We start from the raw sequence: 16,582 nt of genomic DNA on the forward strand, positions 1-16,582 counted from the left end.
TGCCCCCATGCTGGTTGTGCTGCCCGTCACCCCACAACCAACCTCTCCCTGCCCGCTGTTTTTTCCCAGCTCTTCGGCTTTGTCTACGCCTGCTACGTCAGCAAAGTGTTCCTGGAGGAGGAGGACAGCTGTAAGTGCCTTGCCTGGGGGTGACAGTGGGCACGGTGTCCTCGGCTGATGCCACCCTGAGCGGGGTGGGGTCTGGGGAAGCAATGCCCGGGTCCCAGGCAGCTGAAGAAACCCCTTCAGTTGGGTTTTTGCCCCATTTTCCCATCCCTGGTGAGGCAGAGGTGCTGGGCTGTGATGGGGCAGTTGTCACCTGCCTCCCCCCTTGACAGCCACAGCGGCCTGGGGACACTGTGTCCCCCGGGCTGTGTCCCCACAGCTTCCCCACTGCCAGAGTTTCACCCCAAAACAGGGGAAAAACCAGCACTTCAGGCAAAGCGAAGCCTAACCCTTATCCAGCCTGTATTGCTCTTTGTGATCCGACCCCGATCCCTGCAAACACCCCTCGGGGAGAGCCCCGGCCCCAATTAGCCAGGTGGTCGAGGCTGTGGCTGTCCGAGTGCATTAAAAGCTCATCTGCCATTAATTAATTCCCACCAGCTGGCAGATCCCAGCAGGGCTGTGCCACAGCCACCCGGGTGTGCTCCTTCCCCGGGATCAGCACCGGGATCAGCACCGGGATCAGCACCGGGATCAGCATCCCACCCAAGCCACGGACCCACAGGTGGTCCCAGCCGAGCCTGGGGTGCAGCATCCCCGTGTTTTCCCTCCTTTCCCATGGAAAAACCATCTCCCTGTGGAATTGGCCACTGCCTGCGGGAACAGCTCCTTTCCCAAAGGGTTTATCCAGCACCGGCGGCCCCGGGGAGTGTTTGCAATCCCACAAACTCCCGCATCCAACACACTTTTAATATTAATGCTGCCTCAGCCCGGGATGCAAATGCATCTTTTTAATGGAATATCTTATTAGATTTGGAAATGGATGGATGGAGTCAAAATCGAGAGCTGGCGGAATATTAAGTCAGGAAGGGAAATATTCCAGCAGAGGGGGGCTCTCCCTGGAGCTCCCAGCTCTGGGACTCCCACGGATGACCCACCCCAGTGCGGGATTCTGTTGGGTTTGGGGAGTTGGGTGGTGCTGGGGATCCTGGAAAGGTTGGATTTCCCAGCCTGGCTGCAGCCGGAGCCCATCCCTGTGCTGGCTGTGCCGGGGAGAGGGGTCAGGTCTGGGGAGACTCGGGATGATTTGGGAGGAGTTGGGTACCCACAGCCACCCAGGGCATCTGCACCTGCCCAGGGCACCCCAGAACCCCCCAGAGCGCTCCAGGGCACCCCCAGCCACCCAGAGCTGCCTCTGACACCGGGATAGCCCCGGGAATGGGCTCGGAGCGGGATGAGCCTCCAGGCTGGAAATCTAAGCAGGAAGAGCTGATCTCTCGTGCCTGCAATGGCCCGAGGTGACAGCCTCAAACGAGCGATAATTCCCCCATAACTCTCCCGAAATATCCGCTCCGCGGACAGTGGGAGGGAATTCTGCCCTCTCCGTCCAGCGGCAGCGCAGGGGCTGTGCTGGGGAGGAGAAGGAGAAGGAGGAGAAGGAGAAGGAGAAGGAGAAGGAGAAGGAGAAGGAGAAGGAGAAGGAGAAGGAGAAGGAGAAGGAGAAGGAGAAGGAGAAGGAGAAGGAGAAGGAGAAGGAGAAGGAGAAGGAGAAGGAGAAGGAGAAGGAGAAGGAGAAGGAGAAGGAGAAGGGAACCGCCGGAATCGCGGAGTTTCCTCCGGCACCTTCTCTCCGTTTCTCGCCGGCATTTTCCCGGGATGCTGCCACGATCGCGGCCGCTGTTGCCCGGGGTGAATCCCTGGCCGGGGTTGCTGCTGCCCCTCCCTGGATGCTCCATTTCAGGCTGCCCAGAGAGCCTGCGGAGTCTCCTTCCCTGGAGGTATCCCAAAGCTGGCTGGATAAAATTCCGAGTGCCCTTGGGGACCCTGCTTGAGCGGGGAGCTTGGACTGGTGACCATCAGGGGTCACTTCCAGTCTGTGGTTCTGATTTATTCCCCTGGGACGCCTCCGCCACCGGGAATGCAGCACCGGGATTCCCCGGGATGCCTCAGGATGGCAGAATCCTGGAATGGGTTGGGTGGGAAGGGGCCTTAAATCCCATCCCATCCCACCCAGTGCCACCCCAGTCATGGCAGGGACACCTCCCACTGTCCCAATGTCCAGCCTGGCCTTGGGCACTGCCAGGGATCCAGGGGCAGCCACAGCTGCTCTGGCAATTCCAGCCCAGCCCCTGCCCACCCTGGCAGGGAACAATTCCCAGTTCCCAATCTCCCATCCAGCCCTGCCCTGTGGCACTGGGAAGCCATTCCCTGTGTGCTGTCCCTGCAGGCCTTGTCCCCAGTCCCTCTGCAGCTCTCCTGGAGCCCCTTTAGGCCCTGCCAGGGGCTCGGAGGATTTCCCAGTTACACACTAAGAGTTGCATTTCCCTGGGATGCTGCGTTTTGCTGGGATGCAGCTGCAGCCCGGGATATTCCCCATCCCACGGGTGCCCCGGGACACCGGGAATCTCCCTGCTGCCCTGCCCAGCTCACCCCGCTGCTCTCCCGGCTCTCCCCAGTTGATTTCATCGGCGGCTTTGACTCCTACGGGTACCAGGCACCACAGAAGACGTCGCACCTGCAGCTACAGCCGCTCTACACGTGAGTCCCCGGGGGGCTCCGGGGTGCAGGGCCCCCCCTTGGCGCTGCCACAGCTCAGCTTTGGGGCTGTGCGCCCTCACCACCAACCCCGAGGCTCCATCCGGGCAGGGCTGGGCGGGCTGCGGAGGATCCTGCTGCTGGGTTGTGTTTGGCCGGGTTTTGTTTGCTGAGCCCGTGCCCGGGGGAGCAGCAGCTCTCCAGATAAGTGCCGCCGACTTTTCCTCCCTCTCCCTTCCCCATTAAGCCGAACTCGATAAACACTCCAGCGCGATAAGGCTCGCAAATCTAAAGGGATTAACCTCGTGCGGGCTCTGCCCGCTGCCAGAAATTAATTATATTTTAAGCCTTGTATGCAAATTCAAGGGCAGGCGATGCCATCAGGGAGGCAAAGAGGGGCCGGGGGGGGGACAAATCCATCTGTGACAGTGCTGGCCCCCCCCTGGGGACACTGACGGGTCCCGTGGGTGGAGGGGAGCACCCATGGGTGCTGTGCCCCCCTGCACGGAGCTGGTCCTTCCCTGAAAGCCCCCGGTCCCCTGGGTGTGGGTGGGACACGGATGGGGACATGGAGGGTGGCATTGGCACTTCCCGGTGCCAGCACCCACATCCTGGGGGTCACTGAGGTGTCCTCCCCCCTTGGGGGGACCCAGCAGTGCTGTCCCATGGCTGAGACACGTCCCCGGTGTCCCTTCAGCCCTGCCTGGCTGGGACCGGGCAAAGCCACGGTGGGCAGCGGGACAGGGGGGACCCCATGGTGACCCCCACGTCACCCCCCGGGGGCACAGGGGGTGCGGGGGGGGCTGTGGGCCCAGCACACCCCGGTGGCTGCGGGATCGGAGCTGAAAGCTGCGGGATTTGGGGAAATCAGCTGAAAAGTCGATTTGAAGTGGTGGGAAGAGCAGGTTTAGATGCACGGGGGACAGAGACGGTGACGGCAGAGAAGGCTGGGCTGTGTCACCAGGCTGGGGACACCTCGGGTCCTGGCTGTGTCCCTGTCCCGAATTCCGGGACACTGTACCCTCCCTGAGCCCTCTGCCAATGCCAGTGCCAGGGACCGGGTTGGGGTGCTGGGTGACACCAGGACACTGTCACTGCTCTGCCAGTTCGCCCCTGCCCCCAGCAGCTCCTTAATGACCCATTAATGACCCATTAATTAATGCAGTTGTCATTTCCATCGAGGCCCCTCCATCCCCCTGGCAGCGGTGGCAGCTCAGGGACTCCGGGACCTCCCTGTCCCCAAAGTGGGGGACACGTGGTGGCTCAGGGAGGGGACAGGGACAGCGGCAACTCGGGGAGGGGACACCGGGGTCCCGCTGCTCCTCTCACCCGCGGGAGGACAAACAAGGACTGGCTCTGGGGACAGGTCACTGGTGTCCCCAAGGCCAGCCGTGTCCCCAGGGCCAGCCGGGCTGCAGCCACAGCAATTACAGCTCATTCTGCAGCTTCTAATTAGCTGTGATTGAATTAACGGCGGCGTGGGGAGTTATTACAAGAATAATAGAAGTGGTAATAGCGTTGTTGTTGTTATTATTATTAACAACAACAATAATAAGGAAAACCTGTGATATAACAACGGTTTGATAACTGAAATGAAGTAAAAGATAACAACAAGAATAACAGTAATAGTAATAATGGTAATAGTTGTAGTAGCAACTGTATTATTATTATTATTAATAATAACAATAACAAAAATAATAGGGAGAACTTGTGGGGTAACAACGGTTTAATAATTGAAATGAAGTAAAAGATAATAACAAGAATAATAGTAATAGTAGTAATAGTAGGAGGAGCCATATTATTATTATTATTATTAAAAATAATACCAATAACAACAACAATAATACGGAAAACCTGTGGGGTAACAACAGTTTAATAATTGAAAATTAAAAATAAATAATAAGAGGAACAATAGTCGTAGTAACAGTTGTAGGAGGAGTGGTGTTATTATTAATAAAAATGAAAATAGCAACAACAATAACAGGGAGAACCTGTGGGCTAACAACAGTTTAAAAATTGAAATTAAGTAAAAGGTAACAAAAAGAATAATACCACTAATAATAATACTAACAATAGTAGCAGTAGCAACTGTATTATTATTAATAATAACAACAATAAAATTATCATTAATAACAATGCTGATTATAACAACAACGATAAAAACAATAATAAAAATAATAAATAATGATACCAGGCACAACAAGAAGAGAGAGGAATGAACCCCAGGAACGGTGTCCCCACGTGAGGGGACACCAGCCCTGGTCCCCAGCCGCTCAGTGACATTTTGGGGGTGGAGGGCGAGCGGTGACCCCGGAGAGGTCCCTGTCCCCGCGCTGGCCGTGACTCTGTCCCCATGCGGGGACACTCGCTGGGGTCTCCCCAACCCCTCCTCTCCCTCTCTTCCAGCTCGGGATAACCGGGAGCCAGCGGCGCCAGGACCCCGCGGAGCCACCACCCCCCGATGTCACCACCCCCGCGCCGGGGGGGCCACCACGGCGAGCCCCCGTCCCCTCCTGCCCCCCGCACCCCGGAACGCCCCAAAATCAGCGCCGGGAGCTGCTCATCCACCCGCAGCGAGCCTCCGAGCCACGCCGGACACGGGGGCTGCGCCACCCCCCGCGCTCCCTCCCCGCCCTGGGGACACGGGGACACGCGGGGAGGTGGCGGCGCTCACAGGACTCCGATTGCCTCTGTTCCTCGCAGCCTGGCTCTTCCTTGGGACGGGCTGGGGACAGGGGACAGGCGGGCACCGAGGGCAGCGCTGCCCCCGCGGGGTTGGGCCAGTTTCCCGAAGCTCTGGATCCGCGGTCACACTGGCTCCAAGCGCGGGGACTGGGCTCCCCGCAGGAACTTGCCGGCCCCCCACACCTGGATGGAGCAGCAGTGAAGGGCTCGGGCTGGGGACGCTCCCGGGAGTTGGATCCGCCCATCAGCCTCGCCTCGACCCCCAAATCTGGGGACATGGGGGGACACACACAGGACCCCGAAATCCCCCTGCACCCCCCCTCCCTCCCGCATTCTGGGGGCCTCGCTCCAACCCGGGAACAGCGACGCTGCTGCGGCACAGCCCCGCCCGGCTGTCGGAAGGGATCTGATGAATGTTTTGGGTTGCTTTGGGATTTGTTTGGGGTTTTTTTTCAATCGTTTCTTTAGGTTTTTATTTAATTTAAAGTGCCTGAGTAGACTCTGGCTGAGCCAGGCCCCCCTCCAAGGCTGACACCATGCCTTCAGCATCGCTGGGACCCCCCCAGGGCCCCCCAAAACCTCGCCCAGGGCTGGGGGATTCCTCCCCTGGTCCCTTCATCCATGGGGGGCTCGGTGCCAAATCCATCCATCAGCTCCAGCGGCGCGGGGACATCGGCATGAGGGGAAGGATTTTTGGGGGTAGTGAGGTGGGTCGGGCAGGGATTGCTCCGCAGAAGGAAGATCAGCTGGGCCAGAAAAGCCTTGGAAGAAACTGGAAGGGGAACAAAGGAGTTTCCTGAAGTGTCCCAGCTCCCTGCAACCTCCTCCGTCTCCTTTGTGTGGGATGTGGCTCCTCCAGGATCTCTGAAGCCGCCCTGCACCCCTGGGAGCTGGGGGTTTCGGATGGATTTCACCTCCCAGGCGTTTCTCCGCCAGTGCCAGGGGAATTTCTCACACCCTGCGATGGTTTTTTGGCCCTTCCCAACGGGGAGCCGTGGAAGTGCCACCGCCCGGAGCTGGGATGGGCTGAGCCCCCCAGAGCCCCCCACCACCTCCAGCCAAGCTGCAAACTCTACAGGCAATAATTGTTCCGCCCTTTCCCCTTCTTTTTTCCAAGGAAAATTGTGGTTTCTTTCAGGCAGTGATCCCCCAGAACATATCCCCATCCCCAAACCCCGGGGCCAGCAGCGTCTTTGGGGTTTATTTTCCTCTCCGGGACCAAGGATGCTCTGCTGACCTGCTCGGGGATGGGATGGGATGGACAGGCAGAAACTGCCCTGCTCCCAGCCCTTCCCAAACCCAGCAGGAAGCAGCAGGAGGAGCTGGCTGGCGTTGAAGCTCTTGGGAGGAGCCTCCCTCCCCTGGGCTCCTCAGGAGCCGGGCACGGCGCTCGGGGACCTTGGGTGTTTCTGTTCCGTTGGCTTGGTTTTCTATGAGCCCGTCTTTGTAACGTGAACCGAGGATTTCTTTTCTATTCTGTAATTATAAAAGTCAAAGGAAAGTTTCAGCTGGTGCTGTTCTGCTTCGGGGCACTTCCCTTCCCTGGGCAGTTCAGGTGATTAAAGGTGGGGGTGGTTTTTTTAATTTTTTTTAAAAATTTTTGCTCTTTTTCCCATCCTCAACGCTGCCACCTGCCTCCTCAAGGCTCTGAATCCCCCAGATTCCCCCATTTTATATCAGGGAATGGTTTGGATTGGCATGAGACCTTAAATCCCACCCAGTGCCACCCCATTGCCATGGCAGGGACACCCCCCACTGTCCCAATGTCCAGCCTGGCCCTGGGCACTGCCAGGGATCCAGGGGCAGCCACAGCTGCTCTGGCAATTCCAGCCCAGCCCCTGCCCACCCCTGCAGGGAACAATTCCCAGTTCCCAATCTCCCATCCAGCCCTGCCCTCTGGCACTGGGAAGCCATTCCCTGTGTGCTGTCCCTGCAGGCCTTGTCCCCAGTCCCTCTGCAGCTCTCCTGGAGCCCCTTTAGGCCCTGCCAGGGGCTCGGAGCTCTCCCTGGAGCTTCTCCTCTCCAGGGGAGCACCCCCAGCTCTCCCAGCCTGGCTCCAGAGGGGCTCCAGCCCTGGGGCAGCTCCGGGGGCTCCTCTGGGCTCTCTCCAGCAGCTCCACATCCTTGATTTTGGGGGCTCCAGGGCTGGGGCAGCTCTGCAGGTGGGCTCATTTCACGACCACAGCGCTCGCACGGACACGCGGCCGGAGCTCCCAGCCCGCCCCTGTCCAGCCGGGCGGGAGCAGCGATCCCATTCCCCGTCCCCAGCCCGGATCTGCCTCTTCCCGAACCCCCTCCCGCGGCCCAGCCCAGCCCATCCAGGTTCCGCAGCCTGTCCGGGCACGCCGGGAACCCTCCAGCCGTGCCGGAGTTGCAGCTCCGGCCTGGCCGTGCCCGTGCCCCGCCTGCTGTGTGCCGGTGAGGGCGGGAGAGCATCAGGCTGGAGGCTGGCATAGGCCCCGTCGGGTGCTTTCCCAATAAAACTTTTCATCTGGGGAGACAATTTCGAGTTTATAACCACGGGTTTGGTTCTAGAGCCAGAATCGTCTTTTGAGAGCAGCAGGGGGAATTCTTCGAAATAAACACGGGGCAAAAGCTGTCCAAATGTCACCTGTGCCCTGTGATGTCCCCACCCCGCTCCCACCCGAGCCTGGAGCCGGGACACGGGTGCAGCATCCCAGAAAACATCGGGGCACCCCAAATTTAAAATCCAGTGAGTGTGGGCATTGTACTGACACTCACAGACACGGGGGAGCCTGGGGGGACTCGCTCTGCACCCTCCCAGCCTGGCCCCGGCGGGTCCCTCCGACAGCCCTGGCCCCGTTATCACGGTCCCTGTCCCTCCCCAGGCCCCGTCCCCCCCCGCCGGGGCTGAGCGATGATCCCCGAGTCCGAGCAGCGCCCCGGCTCTGCGCAGAGCCCCCGGCGTGGCCGTAAACAGGAAGGGCAGGAAGAGAAACGAGCTGATTTTCTTCCATCCCGAGCCCGGCAAAGAAACGGCAGAGGAGCAACAAAGGATTAATTTTCCCTCCCGCAGCCGCCGGACCCCGGCGAGTCACAGATGTTAAGGAGTAAAAAAAGCCGCTTTCACATCCTCCAACAAAGGCATAGAGCCGCTTTTCAGGGGCTCGGAGATGCGCGCACCCAGCTGGGGCGCTCCTAGGTGTGCCCAGAGCCGGGGAATGAGCGCGGGCAGAGCGGCAGCGAGGCCGCGGGCTGCGCCGGGGGAACGGAGGGCTCGCTCCGCCTCGGGTGCCGAATCCACCGAGGGACACATTCGGGGGTTGGCTCTTCCCGCTTTGGCTCCCGAGCAAGGAGGGATGGCTCTCCGGGGGTCCTGGAGATGCGACCGGCCCAGGGACGCCCTCCGAAAACCACAGCACCCGTGACATGACGTGGGTGAGACACCCCCAAAGTCCCCAGCCCTTCCTCCCCAGAGAAATGCTCTTTGCAGTGTCCCAACATCTCTGCTCCCAGCTGGAAGGTGACACGTGGACGGGTGTTCACCCAGCTGGGCACCGGAGGGATGTGACACCTGCCTTGGGGACAGCTCTGGGGCCTTCTCTGCTGGCCATGCCGCAGCCACAGGCACGGGCACCGCTTTTCACTCCGGATATCTCTACCTCTCTGTATCTATATCAAATATATTTTATATATTTTATGAAAACAGAAATAGAAATAGAAATAGAAATAGAAATAGAAATAGAAATAGAAATAGAAATAGAAATAGAAATAGAAATAGAAATAGAAATAGAAATAGAAATAGAAATAGAAATAGAAATGCAGGTGGAAAAATAAATATAAATATAAAAATTATAAATATGAATATAATATATTAAAATATGAATATATAAAAATATACAAATATAAAATAAAATATAAATAATAGATAGAAATATAAAAATATGTGGCCCACTGTCCCCATCACTCCCCAGGATGAGCAGCCAGGATGACCTCGCTGGAGCACAGCACGGTCCTGCTCTGGTCCTGCTGTAGATCCAGCTCCAAATCAGCCGGGTTTAGCCCCAGAGCCTCAAGAAGTGGTGGACTTAGTTTCTTTTTTTTCTTTTTTTTTTCTTTTTTTTTTTAATAAAAAAAAATAGTTAAAAAATATAATTTTTTATATTTAAAATTCAAAAAGCAGCCCCCCTCAGGAAGGGGTTGAGGAGGGATGGAGGCAGCCTGGGAGTGTGCTGGTGTGGGCAGTGAGGGTGGAGTTTGGCAGGGATTTGGTGCCCCGAGCACACCAGTCCAGTGTCACCATGGGCAAGGCAGGGGACAAGGGGACACTGCCAGTCCCAGTGCCACCATGGGCAAGGCAGGGGACACTGCTGGTCCCAGTGTCACAGGGCAGGGCAGGGGACACCGCTGCTAGCAGGGGAAGGTGGGAGCTGGCATGGATGGGCAGGAGAAGCTCCATGTTGCTCCTGCACCATTCCCTGCCCTCTGCCGTGGGATTGTTCCTGGCTGTTTGTTCCTGCACCATTCCCTGCCCTCTGCCGTGGGATTGTTCCTGGCTGTTTGTTCCTGCACCATTCCCTGCCCTCTGCCGTGGGATTGTTCCTGGCTGTTTGTTCCTGCACCATTCCCTGCCCTCTGCCGTGGGATTGATTCCCTGTGCCGCTCCCGGCTCCAGGAGGTTTGGTTGCGCCTCTGGCCTCTCCATGTTCCCCAAACTTGCCCTGCAGACCCTGTTCACCCCTGTGGCCCTGCCCTGGGGCTGCTGCACGGCAGCAAGGTGCGTTTGCAGGTGAGGGCGATGGGGAGGCAGCACCTCCCGGGCAGGGAGAGGGATGGGAAAGGCCTCGGGACTGGCAGAGGGATTCACATCCCGTCGCCACCACGAGCGCAAGGCCCGGGTGTGATCTGGGGTAAAGCCCTGTGGTTACAGCCCGGATGGGTGCAAGAACAGAGAAAAACGGGCAAATTCCCACTGGGATTGGCTGAACAAACCCTCCCAGCCAGGCTCCGAGCTCCCTGCGATCCCTCGTCCTGTGTGAGCAAAGCTGGCTCCTGCTGGCACCCACTGTAAAAATGATTCCGGCAAGCGGAACCCACGGACGGTGCCGCTACCACCCCCCCAAAGTGTCACCTGGGGTCACCTCCGGGAGCTGCTCCGTGCCCTCCTCCCTCTCCGGCCTCACAGGAGGGGCAGGGCAGCTCCCGAGGGTGGATCAGCCCTGCTGAGCACGGGTTTGCTGCCTCCAAATTTCACCGAGGCGATTTGGCTCCCAAGCCAGCTGTGCCCGAGCCTCCCAGCCGTGCGGGGAGCTCACCCCAGGAGCGCCGGGGGCTCGCAGGACGCTGCTCTGGGAAGCACAGGCAGGATGAGGGAGCTCAGGGATGCTCACTGGGGTGGGATCAATCATTCCTGGCCCCAGGGAGCTGCCGCTCTCCCTCCTCCCTGCCGCGAGATTATCTTTTTGGCAAAACCATCGAGCTCCAGTCGCTCCCCAGGCAGCTCCTCCGGGCTGGGAGGGTCCTGGAGCTCCGTGGGGCCGGGTCAGGAGTGCCAGGAGGTGCCCGGGCCCCGGGCTGTGCCCCCGGACTGAGCTGCAGCGGGAGGGAGAATCAGCCGCTCCGGGCAGAGCCGCAGCAGCCGGGAGCGAGGAAAGGTGGAATAAAGCCGGGGGCGAGGAAAGGTGGAATAAAGCGAACCCCAGGCACAGCCCGTGCCCAAACCCGAGCTGTGCTGCGCGGAGGCAGGAGCAGAGAGGGGATGGAGGAACCCTGAGCAGGACAGGAGGTGGTGGCGAGGGGTCTGGGGGACCCTGCTGGCAGCGGGGGTTGGGGTTGGGGGCAGAGAGGCTCGACCTTCGCCCTGTATTGCTCAGCAAACCCTCCTGGATTTCAGCAGAACTGCTCAGAGAGAGGAAAAGCAAAACCATTTCAAGCATCGAACTTCAAGTTCCTTTTCCAGCTTGGCCAGGAGAGGACACAGGGGCCCCCATGTCCCCTGTGCCCTGGGACAGAGCCAGCCCTGCCTGGGCCGGGGGTGTCATCCAAAAACCCCTCATTTGTGAACCTGTAGTTAAGGGCTGGGGGGCCAAATTAAGGTTACACAGGTACATGTAATGCTGCTATTTCCTAAATTTGAGCCCAGGAGTGTGCAGCTGGCAGGGTGGTGGCCTTAGAAACGTGACCGTTTGGGGGCTGTTGTTTTCTCTTGGCTGGGGACACAAGAGGAAACAGGCCTGGAAGGTGCAGGGAGCAGATAGCTGTGCCCTGGGGAGGGCCCGGGGCCACCGCGGCGGCCGCAGCTCCTGGTCACCCTCCCCGGTGTGACAAGGACAGAGCAATTCGGAGAAATTAAACACCAATAAATAAGGTCTGGGGGAGCTGGAAGCTGGTTGAGGACTAGGAAAACCTTCTGGCCGCCAGACCAATATTGCAAAATCAGAGAGTCACAGAATCTCCTGAGCTGAAGGGACCCCCAGGGACCATCCAGTCCAACCCCAGGTGCTGCCCAGACCCCCCAACAATCCCAGCCTGGGAGCAGTGTCCAAACGTTCCCGGAGCTCTGGCAGGTTTGGGGATGTGCCCATTCCCTGGGGAGCCTGGGCAGTGCCCAGCACCCCTGTGAGTCCCTGCTCAGCCCCGTGTGAGCTTTGCTGCTCTGTGACTCTGCTCCAGTAATGGGAAATATTTCCCAGTACATACAGATATTCCAACAAACAGCTCTGTCTGCAAGGGAAGGATCCTCTGGTCTCAGTGTCGTGCTCCAGCCCAGCTTGGGTCTGGAGACGTTGACAAAAAAGAGGAAGAGCGACTTTTTGCAAAGAGAGAGAGAGTGGAAGAAGAAAAGGGAATGGTTTTAAACTGAGAGGTTTAGATTAGATATTAGAAGGAAATTCTTCCCCGGGAGGGCGGGCAGGCCCTGGCACAGGTTCCCAGAGCAGCTGTGGCTGCCCCTGGATCCCTGGCAGTGCCCGAGGCCAGGCTGGACACTGGGGCTGGGAGCAACCTGGGACAGTGGGAGGTGTCCCTGCCGTGGCACTGGATGGGCTTTGAGACTTCCCACCCAAACCATTCCAGGATTCCATGATCCTGCCAGAGCAGCAGGAGGAAGTCAGAGCACTCCTCTCCCGTTTTGCAGCCCGAGGAAGGGCTGATGCAATGCAAATGAGAAGCAGGGAGCTGGCAGAGGGGAAATCACTCCCCAGAAATGCAATCAGGCCGTGGGGCTGTGAGGAGAAGTCATGCGGACAGGAGGGCAGGAGGCTTCCAAAGGGCTGAGTCACGTAATTGCCTGTTGAGAAAACCCAGCCTCCGTGTCTTTAACAAACGAGCTGGAAATCTTAATCAGCCTCCTGCTTCGTGGCGTTAATGACAGTATTTGGGACAAGGAATGGGGTGGGGCATGATCCCCAAAGAGGGGAGTCTCACCAATCCCCCCGAGGAGGGGCTGTCGCTCCTCCCAAGGGCAGCATTTGGGGACAAGGTGGCACCAGGGGCTGGGGAATGTCCCCAGGCAGCGTTGGCCTCCCGCACCGATGGGGCAGCAGCAGCAGCAGAGGGGTCCCTGTGCCCCACCCACCCCTCCTGGGGCCCACAGAGCAGGGGTGGAAGGGTCCAGCAGGGATTTTGGGGTGACCTAGCGAGAGCGCACTCAGGGACAGCCCTGGCTGTGGCTGCCTGGGCTGTTCGGAGGGACAGGTGCTGCAGGTGAGGTGCCCTGAGCAGGGACAAGGCTCCACCAGGCCCTGGAAGTGCTGACCATGGATCCTGCAGCTCCTTCCCAGCTGGATCTCAGCCACGGGGCCAGCAGTGTCACTCAGCAGGGACACCACAGCCACCTGCCCCCCGGGATGGAGGTGCCACCACCTGAACTCTCCTGCCTGGAGCTGCTTTGTGAGGCCACAGGAATTTTCAGATCCCAGCAGCTCCCAGGTCCGTGCTCCACCCAGCTGCTGTCCCCAGAGCTCAGCCCTCACCTGCTGCTCACCTTTTAACCCTTCAGCGTCTCTCCCTGCTCCTGTTTTCTCTTCCCATGATCCCTGCAGGCCTTGGCAGCCGGTTCAAAGGGCTGCTGGAAAGGTGGGAATGTGAGCAGAGCTGTGACACGTCTGGGCAGTGAGGACCGGGGCGGGGGGGGAAAACCCAGGTGGTTTTTGAACCAAACACGAATTTCCTTTTTCCTGGTTTAGAGCTCAGTCGGGTGTTTGTGTGGCTGCTGCTCCCGCGGGTTTCTCAACTCCATTCTCATTTTCAGTGTGGCAGGGGGGTGGCAGAGGGGCACTCAGGATGCCTTCCAATGACACTTGACCCCCTGTGCCTGCCGAACACAAAAAACATTCGTCTACCAAACATTTCCCCAACCAAAACCTTCCTTGGTGCCTGGGCCCTGGGGAAAACACCTTCCTGACCCCACAGAGTGAGAAAATGTCCCACGTGTCCCTTATGCTGGATTTAAGCTATTCTGGACCCCATCAATCCATCCTGGGTTTGTCTCCACTTCTCCAGGGCATTTCTCACCTCCAGCCTCTGGCTGTCTTCCCCTGCAGTGGGGAGAACTGGAGGAGGGGCAGCAGAGGCATCACTGGGGTCACAGAACCATGGAATGGGTTGTGTTGGGAAGGACCTTAAAGAGCATCTAAATCCAACCCCCAGCCCTGGCAGGGACACCTCCCACTGTCTCAATGTCCAGCCCGGCCTTGGGCACTGCCAGGGATCCAGGGGCAGCCACAGCTGCTCTGGCAATTCCAGCCCAGCCCCTGCCCACCCTGGCAGGGAACAATTCCCAGTTCCCAATCTCCCATCCAGCCCTGCCCTCTGGCACTGGGAAGCCATTCCCTGTGTCCTGTCCCTCCAAGCCCTCATTAATAATCTCTCTCCACTTTTCTTGTAGCTCCTTCAGGCACTGGAAGGTCACAGTTTGATCACCCCGACGCTTCTCCCCCAGGCTGAGCAATCCCAGCTCTCCCAGCCTTTCCTCCCAGCAGAGCTGCTCCATCCCTCTGTCCATCCTGGTGTCTTCCTCTGGACTCTCCAGCAGCTCCATGGAAGCCCACTCCCCTGGGAAGCAGAGGCAGGCATTGGCATGGCTCTTTCCCAACCACGGGACCTGGTCTGACTTTGCCAGCAGCTTCCCTGAACACAGGGAGGAAACAGTGGGATTTGAGCACCCTCAGGACATCCCCCAGAGCAGCTCTGTCCTTGCACCAGGGACTGGTGACTCCACGCACGGCTCAGCACAGCCCTAAGCCCAGCTGGTGGGTGGGATCTGCTTAAAAACTTTAATTTTGGGGGGGCTGCATTTCCACAAGAAAAAGCAGCTCTGCAGCCAACACAAAACTCCCAGACCCTGCTGCTGCCAGGTGGGTCCGCAGCCAGAATTCCCTGCAGCTTCCCTGAACCACAACATTTCAGCAGCTGCTTTAAGACACTTGGCTGGGACTCCTGAAAAAAAAAAAAAACAAAACCAACCAAAAACCAAACCACATCTGCTCTGGGCGTCTCAACACGAGCGTGGAAAGAAACCCGTGGGTGAAAGGTGTCGGTGGAAAGCCGGGGTTTATCTGATGGCTCAGAGCTGCTGCACAGCTCAGGGACATTCCCTGGCTGCTGCTGCTCACAGGGCCAGCTCAGGCAGCGTTTCCATGAAGGTGACACTGGGAAGGTCCCTGATTTCAGGTGTCTGGAACAGCTGGTGGAGCAGTGGGTGTGCTCAGGGGCAGCGCTGGAGCTGCCCAGCTCAGGGCTGGTCATTGTTTTGTGTCTCAAGGCGCTGGGCTTTGACGAAACGTTGCCCCAGTGATGCAAATCAATGATGCATTTGGCTCTTCAAGGAGTTTTTTGGTCAAGCCAGCACACTCTGGAAATATTCTGCATAAAGACCTCAGCAGTTTTTGGCTTGGTTTGGGAAAAATTGAGTCAGTCAGCAGATTTTTTTTTTTTTTCTGGTGGCCAAGGAAATGGTGGTGCCCTACACAGAGGGAGATCCTCTTTCCTCCAATTTAGCTTTTAATTGCAGGCATCAAATAGCCATTGAAATAAAAGCTCTGGATGTCCCAAGGCTGGGGACAGGCAGGCCTCCCTGGGGCAGCACTGCAGCCAATTTTAGGAGCCCCCCAATCTGTTTTTTTTTTTCCCCAGGTGAGCCCCTGTCCCATGCAGGTGTCTGCCTTGTGGAGCTGTGGGAAGCTCTGCTCCCAGGAGGGTGAATCATGGCAGCAGAGCTGCGTTTGTTTGCTCTTGGACACCTTCAAAGAGAAGATTCTGTGGTGTTGGGCGTTGTGCCACCAGGAACAGCGTCTGGGCACAGCAGGGAGGGAGGGTCTGGATTTGGGCATTTGGTCGGGACGTGGAATTCTGATGCTCAGTGAAGAGCCCCACGGATTGAAGCTCTTTCTGTGGGGAACAGAGGGAGAAAGGCCCTTCTAGGGAGTCATTCGGAGGGGGGAGGACATCACTCATCCCCTGGAGGTCCCTTTTTCCCTTTGCAGATGAAGGTGTATCCCAGGAGAACTTCTGTCAGGACTGGTATGGGGTCAGGCAGGGCCAGGCAGCTGGGGCAGCTCCTGGTGGCCAATGGTGCAAGGAAGGACATTTCCACCCCCAGAAGGTTTTTCCTGTGGAGGTGGAAGTTATTTTCACTGTCTGTTCCTCTCACTCTGGCTCTGAAGTTTTTGGAGCAGCCTGTTCTCCCAGTGGGAGACTTTTCCATGGATGGCAACAAGCTGGGAGCTTGGGCAAGGTCTGAGGCAGAAGAGAGGATGGCAGTGGTGGGAGGCAGGAGAGGCTGTGGGAGGGATGGAAATGCTGCAGATGAGACCCCAACTCCCCCTCAGCCTCATGGCCGCGGAACTCTGTGTCCCCACACGCCACTTCTCCCTGAATCCAGCAAAATTCACTGGCAAATGAGGCTTTGAACCACTCACACTTCATCCCCAGCATGACTCCTTCCCTCCCCCTCTCATTACAGTGGCATAACTGTAATTATCCCAGGTATAATTAACAGAAAGCACGTTTCCAGTGTCAGCAAGCGGCCTGGGTGTGTGCTGAGCCCACCTGGCAGAGCTCTTATCAGAGGGGCAGCACTGCTTGGGACAGCTCAGGGACAGCTGGGGGGGTGCTGAGGGTGGCATCTCGCAGTTACAGCACCCCAAAAGTGGCCAGAAGAAGTGCAGGGACACCCCAGCCCTCTGTCCCCAGTGAGGACACGGTGTGGGAAAGAAGTCCTGACCTCTCAGGCTCT

At 58.1% G+C, this 16,582-nt stretch overlaps 1 protein-coding gene across 1 annotated transcript in view; it reads left to right on the top strand.

Moving 5' to 3' along the window:
- Positions 1 to 6,927, top strand: part of NKAIN1 (sodium/potassium transporting ATPase interacting 1) — a 31,595-nt gene extending 24,668 nt beyond the window's left edge. Inside the window, exons 5-7 of the mRNA XM_066204303.1 lie at positions 70 to 130; positions 2,622 to 2,703; positions 5,107 to 6,927. Of these exons, the coding sequence (XP_066060400.1) occupies positions 70 to 130; positions 2,622 to 2,703; positions 5,107 to 5,116 (153 nt within the window). The 3' untranslated portion in view covers positions 5,117 to 6,927. The remainder of the gene's footprint in view (positions 1 to 69; positions 131 to 2,621; positions 2,704 to 5,106) is intronic.
- Positions 6,928 to 16,582: the final 9,655 nt, after the last annotated feature.

This window comes from Chamaea fasciata, unplaced genomic scaffold (genome assembly GCF_029207755.1).
Source record: "Chamaea fasciata isolate MVZ Bird 193981 ecotype frontalis unplaced genomic scaffold, bChaFas1.0.hap1 SCAF_26, whole genome shotgun sequence".
NCBI lineage: Eukaryota > Metazoa > Chordata > Aves > Passeriformes > Sylviidae > Chamaea > Chamaea fasciata.